This window comes from Cebus imitator, unplaced genomic scaffold (genome assembly GCF_001604975.1).
Source record: "Cebus imitator isolate Cc_AM_T3 unplaced genomic scaffold, Cebus_imitator-1.0 Scaffold401, whole genome shotgun sequence".
Classification (NCBI taxonomy): Eukaryota; Metazoa; Chordata; class Mammalia; order Primates; family Cebidae; genus Cebus; species Cebus imitator.
The window spans coordinates 1756534-1775862 of record NW_016107716.1 but is presented as its reverse complement, the minus strand read 5'-3'; the positions used below and the strand labels follow the sequence as shown (position 1 = coordinate 1775862).

The window sequence follows — 19329 nt, the reverse complement described above, 5'->3', positions numbered from 1 at the left end:
TGTTAGTGGCTACCATATTGAACCACACAGTACCAAGGCCACACATCTTAATCCTTTAAGGACCAGATACAACTTTGTTAGCCAGAAATGCAGGCACACTCATCTTTTTCTTAACATGATCATAGAGGCCGAGAATGTGTGGAGGTTGTGAACGGCACAATATCTATGTCTGTTTTCTCTTCATATGAGATATGCCAAGGCTAAGAATTCTGGTTTCTCTTAGTTTGCAAACCTGGAGATAATTTGGACTTTGAGTTGCATTCCTCTCACCTCAGTCCTCAGAAAGTCATGTAACAAAATGAGATTGAGCTCTAACATCTCTGCTCACAAACCCCAAGTGTCTGAAACTCTTTAAGATACTGACTTGCTAGTGAACTTGAACCATGTTGTGCTTGGTTCCCGTCTTATATAGTATTCCCAATCCATTTCAGGGAAGTCGATCTTCCTAAAAACAGCTGATAATCTTTTGAAATAAAAGGAAGCACAGCTTTCTTACGAAGCCCTGATATATTTTTTTTTTATTTTCTGAAGCCCTGATATTTTTTTATTTTCCAATGAACTAAAGAGAAATCTAGTAATGAACTTTCATAGTCACTTTCCATAGTTTTAAGCAAATGCTAGTTTAAAAGGAATGCTCATCAAAATGAAAACGTTCATCTCTGGTGTTTTATGCTGGGCTGTCATTCCATGACGACTATGAAGACCATTTGGGGAAATTTCTGGTTTTAGCTGGCTTAATGTGCTTGCCCTGAAGTAGTGAACTGCTCTTGATTGCTGTTAAGCACCATAATGCGTTTAAAGTTCAATTTCCCCGACAAGCCATTTACTTAAGGGTCTGTATAATATAAACAGCGTTGGGAGGTTAAGAGAGGTACTGACATTATCCCGAGGCCAGGACTGCCTTTACTGAAACATAAATGTCTCCAAACTGAAAATGTCACCTGGCTCTGCCCCTCGGGCAGGTCTTCATGGACATCTAAAGTAAAAGTTTATTTTAAAAATGAATACAAGTCTCATCTTTTCAAGATTAAACGTGACTTACAGCTCTCTCTCCCTTCATTCCACTTCATGGATGTTCATTTTGGTTTTGTTTTTTTCTTCTGTTCCTTTTTCTCCTCCAAGTACTTAAATATCACCCACCAGTTCTGGGTTCTGACTCTGAAGGTGTGTGAAGGGAAGGGGTCAGGTAGAAGCTGGGGAGGAGGAGGACTGTGAATGAATTACTTGGGCCGACTAGGCTGAGAAGAAGCATTTTTATTGAAAATTTGAGATAATTTCTGATGTCGACTTGAATGAAACTTGAATGGACCCACTTGAGTGGATCTGGGTGGCTTTGTACTTCATTGAATTAGGACCAAAATACCTGTGACCTTTCCCAAACAGTCACATTGCTATTTGTTTTGAACCTGGCGACGGCATTAATTGCTGTATCAGATTCTCCCAGTTGCCGAGGAGGTCAAGGGCTTCGGGAAAGCCATTGGTTGCTACAGCAGCAGATGTATTGAAACCCCAGAACTGTGAGGCTGGAGATGACCTGACTGCTGCTTTTCTTCGCAGAGCTGCAGCTTCACTGCTGTCCTCTCTTTTGACTGTGTTAGTGGAATGAGTGCTCACTGGCACTTGAGCAGGGCTCCCCCACCTCTCAGTGGATCAGGAAGCTGTAGAGTTGTGGCTGCCTTATAACTCTTTGTCAGTTGCCTGCCCAGCCACTCACTACCCTTCCAGGCTCTGAGCAAGTTAAGTTATATTCCCTCTTGGAGCCTCAGGGTCCTCACTGGAGATTGTGAGACCATGGTAACGACCACACTGGCCCTTGGGATGTCCAAGTATTAACCATAGAGCATGATGGGGGAGACGGAAAATTAGAGCCTTCTCTGTGAATATGTAGTATTCTTGAAGACCAGAGGCGTTATTGCACATAACATCTGCATTTTTTCTCCTTTGGGTCCAGGCTGCTTTGAATGCTGCATCAAGTGTCTGGGAGGAGTCCCCTATGCCTCCCTGGTGGCCACCATCCTCTGCTTCTCCGGGGTGGCCTTGTTCTGCGGCTGTGGGCATGTGGCTCTTGCAGGCACCGTGGCGATTCTTGAGCAACACTTCTCCACCAATGCCAGTGACCATGCCTTGCTGAGTGAAGTGTAAGTATCTGCTTCCCTTTAAAAATGTATCTAAGGCCAGGCGTGATAGCTCACACCTGTAATCCCAGCACTTTGGGAGGCTGGGGCAGACAGATCACCTGAGGTCAGTTTTAGACCAGCCTGGCTAACATGGTGAAACCCTGTCTCTACTAAAAATACACACAAAAAAATTAGCCAGGCATGGTGGCGCGTGCCTGTAATCCCAGCTACTTGGGAGGCTGAGGCAGCAGAATCGCTTGAACCCAGGAGGCGGATGTTGTGGTGAGCCGAGATGGTGCCACTGCACTCCAGCCTGGGTGACAGAGTGATACTCTGTCTCAAAAAGAAAGTATGTAAGACGCAACCACCTCATGATGTTTTTCAGATGTGTGCTCTCCTGCCAGAAAAGAATGCTTTTAATTAAAGCTCGCTTTATGCAGATAGAAAAAAGTTCATGAGAGAAGGAAAAAGAAAGGGTCTAGAATGTGATAGGCGTTTAGGCCACAGAGTGGAATGTTACTTGGGAATGGCAAGGTGTGCCCACAGGACACTCCACACATGGTAGCTGTGGACATGGGGGGCTGTGACAGGGTGATAGGTGATGCTGCCATTTGTCTCAACAGAGTCATGTTGTTCCCAAATAACAGATGCCTCCAGTTTTCTCCCAGGAAGTGACCATCCCTGGAATGGTAGGAGCCCTGTTGAAGGCTGACCCCAACTCTAAGCCTACAGGAGCACCATTTTAACATTAACTCTTCCAGCAAAAGAGCAGACCCCAGGGCATCTTCCATTGCAGAAAAGAGGAAGGTCCAGGGGTTTAGCAGCATATCTCTGCCTTTCATTCTGGAAACATTCTCAGTGGAATTGCAGTGACTCCCATGCATAGACTCTTGTGACTGTGCAAGCTCAGCCGCAATCTGCTTGTTTTCTTCACGTGTCTTCCCCTTTCTCCATTTCCTTCAGCATTTCTTTTTCTTTCTTTGAACCCCAAAGTTCTGCAGTGTTTAGGTGTCTTATGATTATAAGAAACTTCTTCACCAGACTGAAAAAGACATGAATCAAATTTTATGGAACAGTCATGAAGTTGTGTTGGAGACTCTTCAGTCCTTAGGGAATTTTTTTCTTTCTTATCTGTTCACGAATGACCTCCAAGGAAATGAACACAGGTCAGGGAGAGTATAAGGAGGGCTGAGACGGGACAAGGGACTCACTGAGTACCAACTTTGTGCAAAGAAGAAATGTTTACCGAGAATGAACCTGGAAAAGGTGTATTGATTTAATTAGGTAGTGATTCCAATCTGTGGCTCTCAAACTTCTGAGAAGCTTTAAAAAAATCCCCATGCCTTACCCCAGACCAGTTAAGACATAATCTCTAGGGGTGGAATCCAGGTACCAGTATTTTCCAAAGCTCCCCAGCTGATTCCAATGGGCAGCTGAAGGCTGAGGACATGTCATCCATCTTTGTTAGCTTTTGTGGGACAAACTGCATTGTGAATTAACTTTCTGTATCTTAAACTTACTCGACCTACTATTACTTGTGTGGTGGGAGTCACACTGCAAAAAACATCTCCCCAAATTATCCCCTAAAGAAGCCCTGAGTGCCTACTTAGGGTTTTATCAGAGTGACATTAACCACTAGGCCTGGTTGGGAGGTATTTTGATAGGGCAGAAAGAACATGTTGTCCATTGGACCAGGGTTCAAATGCTGGCTTTGCCACTGTGTATCCTCCAATGCAGAGCTTAACTCTTCAGTGCCTATGTTTTACTTATGTACAAAATGAGGATTCTAACCCTTGCCGCCCAGAACTCAGGGAAGGATAAAAGATTACAAACTAGATGCTGCCCTGATCAAAGGAAGACATTTCCGCGTTGGAAGGAAGGCCCAGGTTGCTGGGACGTGGGCAGGGATGCCTGCCCAGGACGCCCCCCAAGTCCACCAAAGCCATCAGTAGGGCGAGTGATGCTCTCCCAGGAACATCCCCCTCATGTTCTCTCTCCAGCGTCCAAAACAGTCACTACCAGGCAGTGAATTTAACACTTCAGGATCTCTTCTTCTTTGTAGGATACAACTGATGCAGTATGTCATCTATGGAATTGCATCCTTTTTCTTCTTGTATGGGATCATTCTGTTGGCAGAAGGCTTTTACACCACAAGTGCAGTGAAAGAGCTGCACGGTGAGTTTAAAACAACCGCCTGTGGCCGATGCATCAGTGGAATGGTGAGTGTGAACCTCTGATAACTTGTTGTTTGATATACAACCAGAGCCATGCCTTGATGTATTTCCTTGTATTTGGCAAAAGGTACCAGATCCCCGGCGTGGATGTGGTGGGCCTATAACACAAACATTGGCCTTACCGATTTAGAGTTAGGACTATAAACACCTTCAACATGTTATTGCTAATATATTAAAATCTATGGCTGGTAGAAATAAATCAAATGTTTCCATCAGTGTAAAGGTGAAAAGGGTGCTGAAGATTTTTCAGATGTCAAGTTCTCACTCTAGAAGGAGATAACTTTCGTGTGGTCTCAGTGCTCCCTTTTGGTTGTCTTTAAATATGGGTCGTGGCTATAAAGACATACATGGACTATGGAAAATCATCCCGATCCTTCTGTGAGTATTTACCAGCAGCTGCTGTACAGAGGGCCCAGCTGGGCTTTGCTAGCCACTAGAGGTACAAAGATTCAAACACAGGCACCTTCCTCAAGCAGCTTATAGTCTGAGACGGGTTAGCAAACTATGGACTGTGGGCCAAATTCGGCCTGATTTTTGTACAGCTCAAGAGCTAAGAATTTTTATGAGTCAAAGTATCAATTTGTCTCTAAGGCTGGAGGGCAGTGGTGTGATTACCACTCACTGCAACCTCTGCCTCCCGGGTTTAAGTGATTCTCCTGCCTCAGCCTCCTGAGTAGCTGGGATTATAGGTACCCACCACCACCCTGGCTATTTTTGGTATTTTTAGTAGAGACAGGGTTTCACCATGTTGGCTAGGCTGGTCTTGAACTCCTGACCTCAGATGATCCGCCCACCTCAGCCTCCCAAAGTGCTGGGATTACAGGCGTGAGCCATCGCACCCGGCCAAGAATTTATTTTATTTTTTTGAGATAGGGTCTTGCTCTGTCACCCAGGCTGGAGTGCAGTGGCATGATCACAGCTCACTGCAACCTCTGCCTCCCAGGCTGAAGTGATCCTCCAGTCTCAGCATCCTGTGTAGCCGGGACTATAGGTACACTCCACCACACCCAGCTAATTTTTGTATCTTTTGTAGTGATGGGGTTTTCACCATGTTGCCTAGGCTGGTCTCAAACTCCTGGCTCAAGCTGTCCTCCCGCCTTGGCTTCCCAAAGTGTTGGAATTAGAGGCATGAGCCACTGTGCCTGGTCAAGAATGCTTTTTATATCTTTCAAAGGTTAGAAAAAAAGGAATATTTCATGATACGTCAAAATTATAAGAAATTCTAGTTTTGATGATCCTTAACAAGGTTTGATTGGCACATAGCCATGCCTATTCATTTGCATATTAGCTTTGACTGCCTTCATGCTACAAAATATTAAGCAGATTGAAGCAGTTGCCACAGAGACTATATGTGGCCTGCAAAGCCTAAATGGTTTCCTATCTAGCTCTTTGCAATAAGATAGCATTTGCTGGCCTCTGGTCTAGAGGAGGACTGATCTTAACAATGGGTCATTAAAAAACAGGGTTAAAAAGTGCTTCATTACAAAAGAAAATGGTCCTTCTCAAACAGGAAAAGGCTCTCCACCCAGAGCCTAGGAGGGGAGAAGTATTTATGGAGTTTGATTTTTGGCGCATTGAATTTCAGTTTCTAAGTGGAATTGGCCGCCTGGTGCGGTGGCTGACACCTGTAATCCCAGAACTTTGGGAGGCCGAGGCAGGAGAATCACCTGAGATCAGGAGTTCGAGACCAGCCTGGCCAATGTGGTGAAACTCCATCTCTACTAAAAATACAAGAATTAGCCAGGCATGGTGGCGCATGCCTGTAGTCCCAGGTATTCGGGAGGCTGAGGCAGGAGAATTACTTGAACCTCAAGGCAGAGGCTATAAATGAATGAAGCAGTCCGTCTGAGGGCAGCAGGGCTACAAGAAGGGTATTACAATGTGGGAAACACTCCTGTTGGAGTCCATAGGCCTGGTCACATCACAGGGGCCTGCTCCTCAGCCCCTCCCCAGCCCTGCCTGTCTCCTTTGCTCTCTCACATCAGCCATGGGCCCAACTCCACAGTCTGTTCACCCCACACCTGCCCCTTCCAGGAGAAGCAGCACCCCCAGGAAGTAATTGAGCAAAGCATCATCGGCTGCATGGATCCAGATACCAGTCTTTAGGTTTGTCTGGAATGGCCATGTAAAAAACAAAAAATTTCATTTTTTATTACTTTTTTTTGGAATGGCCATTTGTGGGACTTCAGAATGGTCCAGCCGGGCTTAAACTCACATGCCTGTCTACCCCTCTCAAGGACAGATAATAGTCTTGACAGATAGTGTCATTTGATGGGATTTCAGAAAACCATGTTCTGAAAAGAAACTACCTACAGGGATAAAACCCATTACTCATTTGCTGAACAACTGAATTCGTTGCCAGTTTGGACCTCCCCAATTCCAAATAGGGTCCTCATTTCATGTTGGTTTTTAAAGATTCAGTTCACAGAACAAAGGAGTAAATTAATTTGAGTTTTTAAAGGAAATCGTATTTCAATAAAGCTGTTATCAAAAAAAAAAATACAAAGAAGAGACTACTGAACAAGTCAAGGGAATGGTTACTTTTGTGAGGGAAGGAGGCAGCTGTTAAAATGCCTGTGGAGGGAGAGGGAAAATAGCCACAAAAAGTAGGAATCCTCCTCCAAAGGGAAAAAAAAACACCTCCTCACAGCTTTAAAATGGCTGCTTTCCCCCTCACTTCTACCCATCAACTTTCAAAAATAAAGAGGTCTGAGGGCCGGGCACAGTGGCTCACGCCTATAATCCCAGCACTTTGGGAGGCCGAGGCGGGTGGATCACGAGGTCAAGAGATCGAGACCATCCTAGTCAACATGGTGAAACCCCGTTTCTAGTAAAAATACAAAAATTAGCTGGGCATGGTGGTGAATGCCTGTAGTCCCAGCTACTCAGGAGGCTAAGGCAGGAGAATTGCTTGAACCCAGGAGGCAGAGGTTGCGGTGAGCCGAGATCGTGCCATTGCACTCCAGCCTGGGTAAAAATAAAGTCAAAAAGGTCTGGTTTCTGCCAGGGCACAGCATTAAGTCATCCACTGCTTGATGTTTAACATTTTTGGATCCTTTGAGCATTGGTCGGGAGAAAGCACATGGTGGAGAGAAGAGGAGCATGTACAAGTTTGTACAAGCCATTGGCACTTCACCTAGAGATGGGGACACCGTGTGGGATCCCCAGCCCATCTAGCATGGCCTGCTTTCAGCTCGTATGTCAGATTTTGTTCGAGAAAGTCGAAAAGCCCCTTTAGACTGGAAAGGAGCTTGGCCATCTTCCTTGATTTCATCGCCAGTCATTCATGTGCTGGCTGCATCCCTGGGCACTGGCACCTCATGTGCTTGTTTCATCCATATGCTCAAGGGATCACAGTGCTGACCTGAAGGGTGTGAGGAAGATGCAGGTGATGGGGCAGAGCTGAGGATGGTGGGGAAACAGGACAGAAAGTCAGGTGAGGTGGAGAAGGTGGACGAGCTTTGCCCAGGGAAGCAAAGCTGCCACTCCGTCAGCAAAGCCTTTCATCTCCTCAGTCCTGTGAACCCAAAAGTATCTAAAAAAGGTATCAGCCGATTTAGAAAGTTTATTTTGCCAAAGTTAAGGATGTGCCCATGACACAGTCTCAGGAGGTCCTGACAACATGGGCACAAGGCGATCGGAGCACAGCTTGGTTTTATACATTTTAGGGAGACATGAGACATTAATAAATGTAAGATGTACATTGGTTCTGTCCAGAAAGGCGGGGACAACTCGAAGCAGGGAGGTGGCTTCCAGGTCACAGGTAGATGAGAGGCAAATGGTTACATTCTTTTGGATCTCTGATCAGCCTTTCACTGGATATACAATTCACATGGGAGAGGAGGGTAGGGGAATAGTCACTTATGCCTGGTCTGGCTTTAGTGAAACAACAGGGCAGAGGAAGCAATTAGATATGCATTTGTCTCACGTGAGCCTCAGAGGGATGACTTTGAGCTCTGTCTGTCCTTTGTCCACAAGGAATTTCATTGTGGGCAAGTTGTGAGGGAGGGAGGTACCCTTATCTTCGGAGCTATCTTGTTTAGGAATAGAATGGGAGGTATGCCTGTCCAGTTTCCAGCTTGACTTTTCCCTTTGGCTTAGCGATTTGGGGATGCTCTTTCCTAGTCCTGTCTGGGAGGCTTGTGCCCAGGAGATTACTGAGGAAGCAGCTCTGGACACTGGAGGCAACCGTGACAGGGCTAGCCCGCAGCAGAGCCCTCCAGTGGAGGGGACAGTAACCTTCCCTCTGGAGTCCTGGCTTCTGACAGAAGGGAAGGCTCACTGAAGCCAAGAACCACCAGCTCCCTCTGCTCAGGTCCCGTTTTCTTTTTGAAGGGGAAGAAAAAAAAAACCTAGTCTGGAGCAGCAGTGGGAGGAAGTGGGAGGTGAAACTGCTGAAATCTGCTTCTCTGAGTATTTTTGGAGATGCAAATGCTTCCTTGCAATGAAAGGGAAAGTGTCTTGTTTCTGCAGTTTCCTGGCATTGTGACCATCGGGGGTGGTGTCGAACCGCCCAGGTATCTCCTGTGGTGCAGAAAGTTAGGGGGGACCATCAGGTCTCCACCATTAGCTTATAAATAGAAAAGCCAAACTAGCACTCCACACCCTCACCCACACCCCCTGTGAGTGCACCGTCTGAGAACACAAATGCTGTGTTTTTGAGGCCACCTTACAAAGCTCTCTGAAGAGTGGTCAAGGCAGAGGTCCTGAGGAAAGCCAAGCAAGGGGATTCTATTCTTTGGAATTGCCCACGGCAATGCGTGGGTGAACACCTGAAGCTTTTTCCCCAAGCCGTTGCTTTGCTTGCAAAGCTGCTGTGAATCTTAGAAACAAAACTAGAGGAAAATGAGAATTTTATAGATCATGCATTAAGCTTGTGTCCATGATTATTTGAAACGTTTGGTAACGTCAGATTCGGGAAACTAGCGAAGTTCTTTTTGAAAGAGGGCTTCTTATGGTAACTACTATTCTCTATGAGCCAACCTGTTATGAAAAATAAAGGTAAGTTTTGAGAAATTAATATGAAGTTATAATTCCATGGTATATAGAATGCATCCAGAGTTGATCCCATGTTAAGTAGGATGCTCTGCATTTTCAGAACTGATACTTAGAAGGAGCACCTCTTGAGAGGCTTCCACTAATTAGCTCTGTGACCTTGGACTAGTGAGATCGCCCCTTGGGGTCTCCTGTCCTTGTTGAATGACACAAGAGAGGCCCCGATGTTGCTTAGGGCACTCCAATTCTAGATCCTCTAGCTCTGGGGAGTGTGGCTGGCACTTACTTCCCCATGTTCCCCTGTGCTGGCTTTTCCTTCTTGCTGCCAATGCCGGGGCGAGTGTTCCCATGATGTGTTCCACAGGTCAGTGTTGGGCCTGAAAATGCACAATCCTTCCACTCAGGGGACGCACCTACCTGTTTCAGTGATGATTGTCCTTCCTCTCATTTTGCCCTAGTTTGTTTTCCTCACCTATGTGCTTGGAGTGGCCTGGCTGGGTGTGTTTGGTTTCTCAGCGGTGCCCGTGTTTATGTTCTACAACATATGGTCAACTTGTGAAGTCATCAAGTCACCGCAGACCAACGGGACCACGGGTGTGGAGCAGATCTGTGTGGATATCCGACAATATGGTACTTCCTGCTTATTTACCACCCCCCCAAATTAATTATCTTGTGTTGCATATGTCTGGATCTTTATTATTACATGGGCATCCTTTTAATTGTTATGATCTGTTTCATCCCTTCTATTACAGTAATTTTATAGTTTTCCCTTCAGCATGCTGTTTCCTGGGTGGAAATATCAGGGAGGCTTTTAGCTTGCTAGAAGGTGTCAAGATTTCGTTACATTTTCATGTTAAGTGTGTAGTAAAAGAAGCTTTTCATAATGTGAAACTACTTTATAATGTAGTTCAATCAAAAACTTGGATCTCTGCTATAAAAAGATTATATATTTTTGTTTCAGTTTTATACATCCAACTTTCCATTCAAAATAATATTGCACACATTGTATAATTCAATGAATTTGTACATCCAACTCCTCAAATCTGGTCTTTTTAAAATGACCAACTGCTTAAACCTCATCTGTACTGAAAAATGCAACATTAGATTCAGACATATTTTAAAGTCATCAGAACATACTCTATAAAAATCGTCAGTTGTTGGAAACCAGTTCAAACATTTTCTAAAGAGCTAGATCCTTGTAATAGGGATGTAAGATTGGTTCATTGTGACAAGCCCCAGAAAAGACCATTGGCTCTTCCTGTCAATTAATTTGGGACTTGACTTCGCTGCTGAGTAAGAGGACAGCATCCTAAGGTAGGAGTCTAATTACTGCTTCAAGCCAGGATGGTAGGAAATCTTTTCTTGGCAGAAACAACCAGGGGGGAAGAAAGCTTTCATCAAAATTGAAGAGGAAATAACTGTCCTTCCAGAGCTTTTCTGGAAAGAGATGACTATTTCATTTTTGCTGCTTTTCTCATATGGCTTTAGTCTCAACATCTTACAACATAATACTAAATTTGCTTGAAACTGCCCATCAGACTAATCTCTTCTTACAAAGAATAAGGCTGAGCAACACTGTTCTTTTTGAAAGATCTAAAAACAGAGCCTAAAGTTGGCTGTTAAAGTATATCATTTCCCTATTCCTTAAAAATCAGTGTTTTGGGCCGGGCGCGGTGGCTCACACCTGTAATCCCAGCACTTTGGGAGGCCGAGGCGGGTGGATCACGAGGTCAAGAGATCGAGACCATCCTGGTCAACACGGTGAAACCCCGTCTCTACTAAAACTACAAAAAATTAGCTGGGCATGGTGGCGCGTGCCTGTAATCCCAGCTACTCAGGAGGCTGAGGCAGGAGAATTGCCTGAACCCAGGANAGGCTGAGGCAGGAGAATTGCCTGAACCCAGGAGGCGGAGGTTGCGGTGAGCCGAGATCACACCATTGCACTCCAGCCTGGGTAACAAGAGCGAAACTCTGTCTCAAAAAAAAAAAAAAAATCAGTGTTTTGCCACAAATTTTTGGTAGTCAGCCATCTTTTTAAATCCTCTATATTTGCCTATTGATTGTTGAATTTACTGGTTTCAGTGGCAGTTTGGGGTCATTTCCCATTCTTCTGAGGTATACAGATGTACTCTTGGCCTATGTCAAGGATGAAAGGAATAAGGACTTTTTTTTTCTTCTAATACTCCTTTCCTTACCTCCTAGAAGTGTTTAAGCACAAACTTATGCTTTAAAGGGGGAAAAGCAGCAGCCCACTGGACAATTGTCACTGCAGAGCAGCCTCAGGGTTACAGTGAGAGAAATGACAGACTGTTTGTCCCACCCTCTGGGGTAAAGGACAGTAGTGTTTTTTTTTTAATTTCCAATTTTTCAGTCCTAAAGTATTTTCTAATACATTTATAAGACATAAAAATGAATATAAAAACAAAGTACAAATCCAGCATTTTTTATTAGATTCCCACAAACATAAATTACTCCATTTGCCATGAAAGGTCTGAGTGTATACTGGCAATTTTGGAACTTAACTCCTGGCGGGCCACTAACCAAGAGCTTGAACAGCAAGGCCACAGACCACAACATTCATGAAGAAATGTTTTTGACCTCAATGTGATAAAATGCTCTCTGAGGTGGTTATCCTGCAGTAACTATAGGGAAAGCCTGGCTTTGAAAATTAATCTTTACAAACATGAACTCCCAAATATGAACCCTCACTGAATAAAGCACAATTTGTAGGGGAAAAAATATCAGGCTATTCAAATCTCTTATGGACTAGCTGGCTTTGCTTTTGGCCTGTTGTCCAAATGGGGCTATTTATTCCAAAATGCTGTTCTGTAGACAGCAGATCCATCAATTCTTAATGAAGAACACAGCCTACAATTACATTGTAACTAGCATCCAAAGTGGTGGGGTCTATTAAAAACATGAGGCACTACAGTTTGTACTAACATCCCATTGGGGTTCATTTTACAGGCATCATTCCTTGGAATGCATTCCCAGGAAAAATATGTGGCTCTGCCTTGGAGAACATCTGCAACACAAATGAGGTAAACTTATCACAGTTCAGAGGGCTCGTAAGAATAACCCTTGAGTATTAGGCTGAGAAAAAGGGCTCTCCTAGCTATAGAGAGAGCAAGAGAGATGGCTAAAATGCTATTAAGGAAAGCTCCTTGTTTAGATTCTTTAAGACTGAGCTATATGTAACCATCACTATTCAGCCATTTTCAACCTACAAAAATGGTCAGTTCAAATGGTCCAGTCCATTTGGTGAGGATCCTTAAGAAATGGAGGACTTTTCCTTTGGGCAATAATTTAGAGGTGATCCCAAACCTACAAATCTAATAATACATCTAGATTCTTCTCACCTCTTTAGAAAGATTTCCAAAGTAGAACACGTGTCACAGAACAGATGTAAGTTAATTTTCATAGAGGAGTCCCTCTATTTCATAGAGGAATTTATGTGTATACCCAATTTTTAATAAATGAGGCCACAGTTAATCATTTATGTTTCCGGAATGACTTGTTATTTCTGTTTTTCATTTATCCTTAGTCGGGAGTATTTCCTAATACTTTGGTTTAAATTGTCTCAGCCCTAGAATATTCTTGAGTCATTGGCTTTTAACTGTTTATAAAGCAAAATTCTTAAATGCATTGGTAGGTGCTTGTGTATTTAAGAAAATCCTGGCCCGGCGTGCTGGCTCACGCCTGTAATCCCAGCACTTTGGGAGGCAGAGGTGGGCGGATCACCTGAGGTTGGGAGTTTGAGACCAGCCTGACCAACATGGGGAAACCCCATCTCTACTAAAAACCCAAAATTAGCCAGGCATGGTGGTGCATGCCTGTAATCCCAGCTACTCCAGAGGCCGAGGCAGGACAATCGCTTGAACCTGGGAGGTGGAGGTTGTGGTGAGCCGAGATCACACCATTGCACTCCAGCCTGGGCGACAAGAGCAAAACACACACACAAAATCCTGTCATGCTTTTAGAAAACAGTGAGTTACAGAAATAATCAGCTCCTACCGTATCCGGCTTGTCAATTTGTATATCCATAATATGCAGTGGCTTGAAGCAAGGGCTCCCTGCCTTAGCTGCACATTACAGCCATCAAGGCAGCACTATATATACTGATAGGTGAGGCCCAGCCCCTAGGTATTCAGATTTAATCAATTTGGGAGGCAGTCTGAGCATCAGAAAGTTTTTAAGGCTCCCCAGGCAATTCCACCATGAGTCCAGAGCACAAAGAGAAGGCAGGCCTGTGCCCAGTCTTGCAGAGAATAGTTGCAAAGGAGACAGATGAAGCGGCATCCCAGAATGAGTGGAGGCCATATCATTTCACATCAAATGCTTATGTTGGTGCCCTGTTCTTTTGTAGTTCTACATGTCCTATCACCTGTTCATTGTGGCCTGTGCAGGAGCTGGTGCCACCGTCATTGCCCTGGTGAGTAATAGCCCCAAGACCACCCTAGTCTAGCCCCCTCCCTCCAGCCTCTAAATGACAGATTTCCCTTCCAGCTTTTACCAGCCTATTGAAGCCAATGATTCTGGCACTCAACCTTGGTTAATTGGCACCTGTGTTAACTTACCACATGTAGTTTGCAGACAGTATTAGTTGGCTGCCTTGGCACCAATTGTAGGTGATGTAATTTGGACTCTGGAAAGAAGAGAGGGTATCAACACCTGTCAGCTAGGCCTAGCATATTACCTTGTTGCACTGAGCACTTAGCTTCAGGACTTTAGTCATAGACAAATGAAATGCTCACATGAGGCATTACCCATTTCTTTACCAAGGAATATTTCCAAATGTAAATATGCACATATACATACATTTATATAGTCACTCTCATTATACACAGCTGTGTTTCATAAAGTCACCTCAAGCACTGAATGAGCAAATGCTGGACCACTGCTCCTAGGGAAAATACATGGCTAGGTTCCTGTGAGCCTCTGGTCACATCATTTTCATCAACCTATCAATCAACACAGCTTGTTTTGTGTGTTTCTGTGTAAATACATCTTATTTAATATATATTGTTGAGTCCTTAATATTGAATTCATGGCCAATAGCACTATCTCTCATGGCTCAACAAAGCTTCTCTAATGAATGTTTTCTCTGGTCAGGCAGTTTGCAACCTTCTTGCACTTAGGGACACTAGACAGCACTGCAGCACTATGCTTAGGAGCCATTTTAAGCAGTAAAATCACCCAGAAAAGCACCAAAATGTGAGAAACGTGGCACTAAATATACTTTGAGTATACTTATTTACAGTCTGAGAGGTGAAACACGAAGGCAGAGTGTTGTTTGTTCAACCTCAGCTGGGAATGTGCATACTGGGCAACTCAACTTTCACTGCTCTGCACATGTCTGCTAATAACTGAAAGAAGTGCCTCAAGTATTATGGGTTACAAATGAATCTTAGCAAGTGGGCAGAGTCACAAATATGGAATCTACAAGTAATAAAAATCAACTGTATAAACACATGCTCTTATGTATGTTCATATACATGTAATTTTGGAGGGCTTGGTTTGTGATTTGAGGAAAACCAAGATTGGTAGAGCAAGGGGAAAATCTCGTCTGCTTGTAAATGAGTCATTCCCAGTTTTTCTGACTATTAAATCTTTCTCTTCAAACACATCCAAGTCCTTTTAATAAACTTACTGAAGGCAGAACTAATGACTTAGATTATACACGTGTGATGAGAAAAAGTTTGTGTGCCAGATAGGAAAACTGTCTCTCATGATTTTAAGGGGGAAGAAAAGAAACATATTAGACTATGAGCAGGCACCCGTCCCCAGCCAAGTTTAGAAGTGTCATGGCATCGGCTCACTGCCTGTATCTTACTGTCCTGTTTTGTTCTCTTCCACCAGCTGATCTACATGATGGCTACTACATATAACTATGCGGTTTTGAAGTTTAAGAGTCGGGAAGATTGCTGCACTAAATTCTAAATTGCATAAGGAGTTTTAGAGAGCTATGCTCTGTAGCATGAAATATCACTGACACTCCAGACTAAAGCAGAGTCTAGGTTTCTGCAGTTTTATTACAGTAATTTGTAAATAGCTTTTAGTATACTCATCTTGCATGGTAGATTAATAAGATGACTTACTGTACATGAATTACACAATAATGAGATCTGGCTATTTCCATATTTTGAAAAGGATTGAGTTATTTACTGACACTGGTGAGCATCCTTTGAAAAATATGTTCTCATACTTTAGAGAGCAGTATCTTTAAATGAAGTATTAACACTTTGGAATAATTATTTTGTTATTTTTGATTGCTTGATAACCAGTTTCAATGATGAAAATGAAAAGGGCTGAAGATGAAATGGAAGAGAACTGTTTTAAGCTGGATTTTGTTTTGTCATACTCTTTCTGGAAAATACTTAGCAAATATTTTCTAAATTTAAAACAATTCTTTAATGATTTCATGGTTGACTACCAAATGACCGTCAAATAAGCCAGATGAAAATTTGAAGGAAAAAAAAAAAAAGGATTTATATGTGGATAGTGTTTTTTTTTTCTTCACAACACAATCATTCCTTTAGAGCCCACAAAATTGGTAACCTTAAATTGTGTGTTTTGGTAAGTAGTAACTGTTTCCTCGTAGCTAGTTCTCAAACTGCATGTAATATTTTAAAGGGAAGAGAAACTAGGCCTGGACATGAAGGTCTCAAATATGTTGAGATGGAAGTATGAACTATAAGGAACTTGAGATGTGGATTTATTTTGTAGGAAATAGGAAAATAAACAGGAAAGAAGTGTTTGCTGCAAAGTGTAAAGAATGATACTGAGGATTTTTACATTTTATGAAATGAAATAATGGCATTTACAAAATGAAAAGTAGTTTCACAACTAAATTTTGTTAACAGACTGCATGCTTATGCTTTTAATTTTGGTTTTGACATTTTTTTCCATGTTGACTATGTAGTTTATTTACTCAAAAATAAACATTGTTCATACTTTTAGGCCTTTGGGGGAACTGATTTTTATCCACAGGTAGAAAATGTGTTTGCACATACTACACTTATTTAAAATATACACTGTGTTCCTGAACTTCTGCATTGGTCTTTAAAAATTACTCTCAAAATGGTAAAGCAGCACCCTCTCATATTTCATTTTTGCTTTTTCTTAACAATACCTTTGGCCATTTTTTTTTCCAGTTCACTATGTTTGTCTACTAACTTTTCTTCAGCCTTTTAATGCAAAGCCAACTAGTAGAGCATGCTTACAGGATCTGACAGCTCTGCTAGTAGAGAGAGTATTAATACAGAATAACCTTCGCCCCCTTTAAAGTCAAGTCCGTCTAATCTAACTAGCGCCTCGCTTTGCCTTCTCACATGCTCACTAGCCATCATGCTCACCCTTCTCTTCCAGATCCACTTCCTCATGATACTGTCTTCTAACTGGGCTTACTTAAAGGATGCGAGCAAAATGCAGGCTTACCAGGATATCAAAGCAAAGGAAGAACAGGAACTGCAAGATATCCAGTCTCGGTCAAAAGAACAACTCAATTCTTACACATAAATGTTTGCCAGAGTGTTTCAGCGACGTATTTACAGCTCTGACAAATCATCGGCTGCTCTGCAGTACAGATGTGTACCCCACCAAACTAATGTAGATGTACAAACACTTCACTGTCTGTCTCAAGCTGCTGGGATGTATCTCTAGGAAAACCTTCCAGTGGGTAAATCTTTTTCTTTAGAGCAAATATTGGAGGTTTCATGTTAGCCATTTTAAAAGGCAACACTTTGACAAAATGATCGTTCATACTTTGGGAATTTGTGGCATGTTCACATTTATTGCTAGAGCAATTCTAAGACACTCAATGGAATATGTCACTCTCTTTGATAGGGACCTGTGACATGCCAGCATCAAGGGGTAAGACCATAAATTCACATATTTTCGGACATCTGTCCTCTAAGTGTTATCTACATAGGAAACAAAATGGAATTTTATTTCATTTATGTAAAATGTGTGGTGTGAAGTTCCATTTCTGACAGCTGACATTTATTAAACTTTGGCTCAAAGTTAACATGATTCTTATGACTGACTTTTCAAAGTAGCTTTTCCCTCCCAAGTCTAGGACCCATTAATTTCCTGAGCCAATCACAACTATATTTTTCAATAATGCTAAAATTAGCTACAATCCCGCTGACCCTACTACAAAAGAATCTGACTCATTGACAAGCTTTCCAGAAATAATTTTATAATAGCATTTTATCAAAATACTGATCCAGTTTTCATTATTTGTGGGAAATAAATGTCAGCTCTGCCTTAATGAGTATTTGCTTTAAATTTCTAAGAATTTATATCATAACCAGAGACCCAAATATCTTTCACAGAATTTTGTTCCATAAATGTTTTTCTTAAGAAGTGTTACCTTATTAAAATGACCGCCATTCTAAACCATTTTTCTGTGGTCTGGATAGTAAGTTTACAGTTTCATACCAACTATTGAAAACCTAATTGCAAATTGACCACAGACCTCTAACCTCCTACTTTTATAGACTTGAATACTTAAGTAATTTAAATTAGGGTTGGTTTTCATTTTTTCTTATCTAAATCTTAATTTCCTGGAATAATAAAGTTTGATGTTCAGCAAGGAAACTGCTTGAGTTTAAGCCATTTTCAAAAGAAACTTGCCTTCTACATTATTGTGTTCCAGAACATTAAGTGACTATAGGTACTGGGTATTAGTGATGGTAAACTTTGTGTTGTTCTTTATGAAATGATCCATATAACTATTGGGTGCATCAGTGCTTTTCAAAGGGGCTGCTTACTATAGGGTTAACTATGTATATTCATTGTTAAGAGTTAACTTGTGGTTTGGCTGTTTCCTGGATTTTATAACATATACATGTGCAGAAATGTATTCAAATGAAAGGAAGCATACCTTTATCAAGATGCTATTAAAATTGAACATCAAGTATAATATTTCATTTGGATTCTTTTTTTTTGGTTAATGCCTAAAAATGCCTATTTGGGATTTTTTTTTTTTTTTTATGGAGACAAGCTCTCTTCTGTGTAGAATGGGCATTCCAAGACAGCTTAGTGCATAGTTTTCCTGTTGCATGACAGATTTAACTATTCTTTCCAGCAGTGGAGGTGCTGTCAGAGTCCAGTGTTCTAGAAGAGGCAGTGTCTAACGCCTAATTAATTTTACTTTTCTAATTCTGGTAGCTATTACCAGGAATTTTTGAAAGTTTTGTTTAAGTAGTCTAATATTTTTTATGTAAAGAGCATTAAATTTTGCTATGTATAAATTTTTGTAACCTAACAGCGAATCAATATTTTCTATCAGTGCCAAGGGCTTCCTGTAGTTCTATTCAAGTGTTACAATAAATATTTGTAGATAATAGTCAATACTTGTGTATGCTTATTTTAAAGATCTATTTAGGTGGAAATAGTTGTGGATGTACTAAGAGTAATGAAATAAAATTATAGCTTCATTCACTTGCCTTTTTACCATACATAAATCCTTTGTTCTCAGTATGGTGTCACTTTTGAATAATGTGCATAGTCAAGATTTCACGTTGGTATGGAACTCAAGTCTGAGTGTTGTTTTATTTCTGGCAAAAATCTCGCAATTTAATTAAATATTATGATCCACTGGGCTGTATTGGGCACAGAACTGCCACTAGCACTTCTGTAGTTCTCCGTATAAAGTAAGAATTTTTCTGACTAGTTTTTTTTTTTTTTTAAACAAATAAACACCATCTACCTATGAGATCAACAGGGCTTAAACTTGGGCAAAGTAGAAACAAAATAAGGGCCTGTGTGCAGTTATTTTTCAAACCAAAAGTCTACTGAAAGATTCACTCAGGAATATAGAAAAACCTAGTTCTAACAGTTACTCTCTAGAGAAGCAGAGCTAAATATGTTACTTAGGATTTTATTTTATAATCTGCTTAAACTCATATCTGTCAACATGATTACACATCTGATTCTCCGCATCTGACCTTTCTTAGTGAGGCCCAGCCTTTGTCACT

At 41.9% G+C, this 19329-nt stretch overlaps 1 protein-coding gene across 7 annotated transcripts in view; it reads left to right on the top strand.

The window, feature by feature from the left end:
• The window catches only part of GPM6B (glycoprotein M6B), a 163089-nt gene extending 144296 nt beyond the window's left edge, over positions 1-18793 (top strand). For 4 of the 7 annotated variants that reach the window (XM_017508829.1, XM_037731459.1, XM_017508828.1 and 1 more), the window contains 6 exons: positions 1952-2138; positions 4180-4336; positions 9805-9976; positions 12314-12387; positions 13713-13778; positions 16715-18793. In XM_017508829.1, the coding sequence (XP_017364318.1) occupies positions 1952-2138; positions 4180-4336; positions 9805-9976; positions 12314-12387; positions 13713-13778; positions 16715-16864 (806 nt within the window). In that variant the 3' untranslated portion in view covers positions 16865-18793. Of the gene's footprint in view, positions 1-1951; positions 2139-4179; positions 4337-9804; positions 9977-12313; positions 12388-13712; positions 13779-15205 lie in introns of all 7 variants that reach the window. The other 3 variants (XM_017508831.1, XM_017508830.1, XM_017508827.1) reach the window with 1 other exon arrangement.
• The last annotated feature ends 536 nt before the right edge of the window (positions 18794-19329 follow it).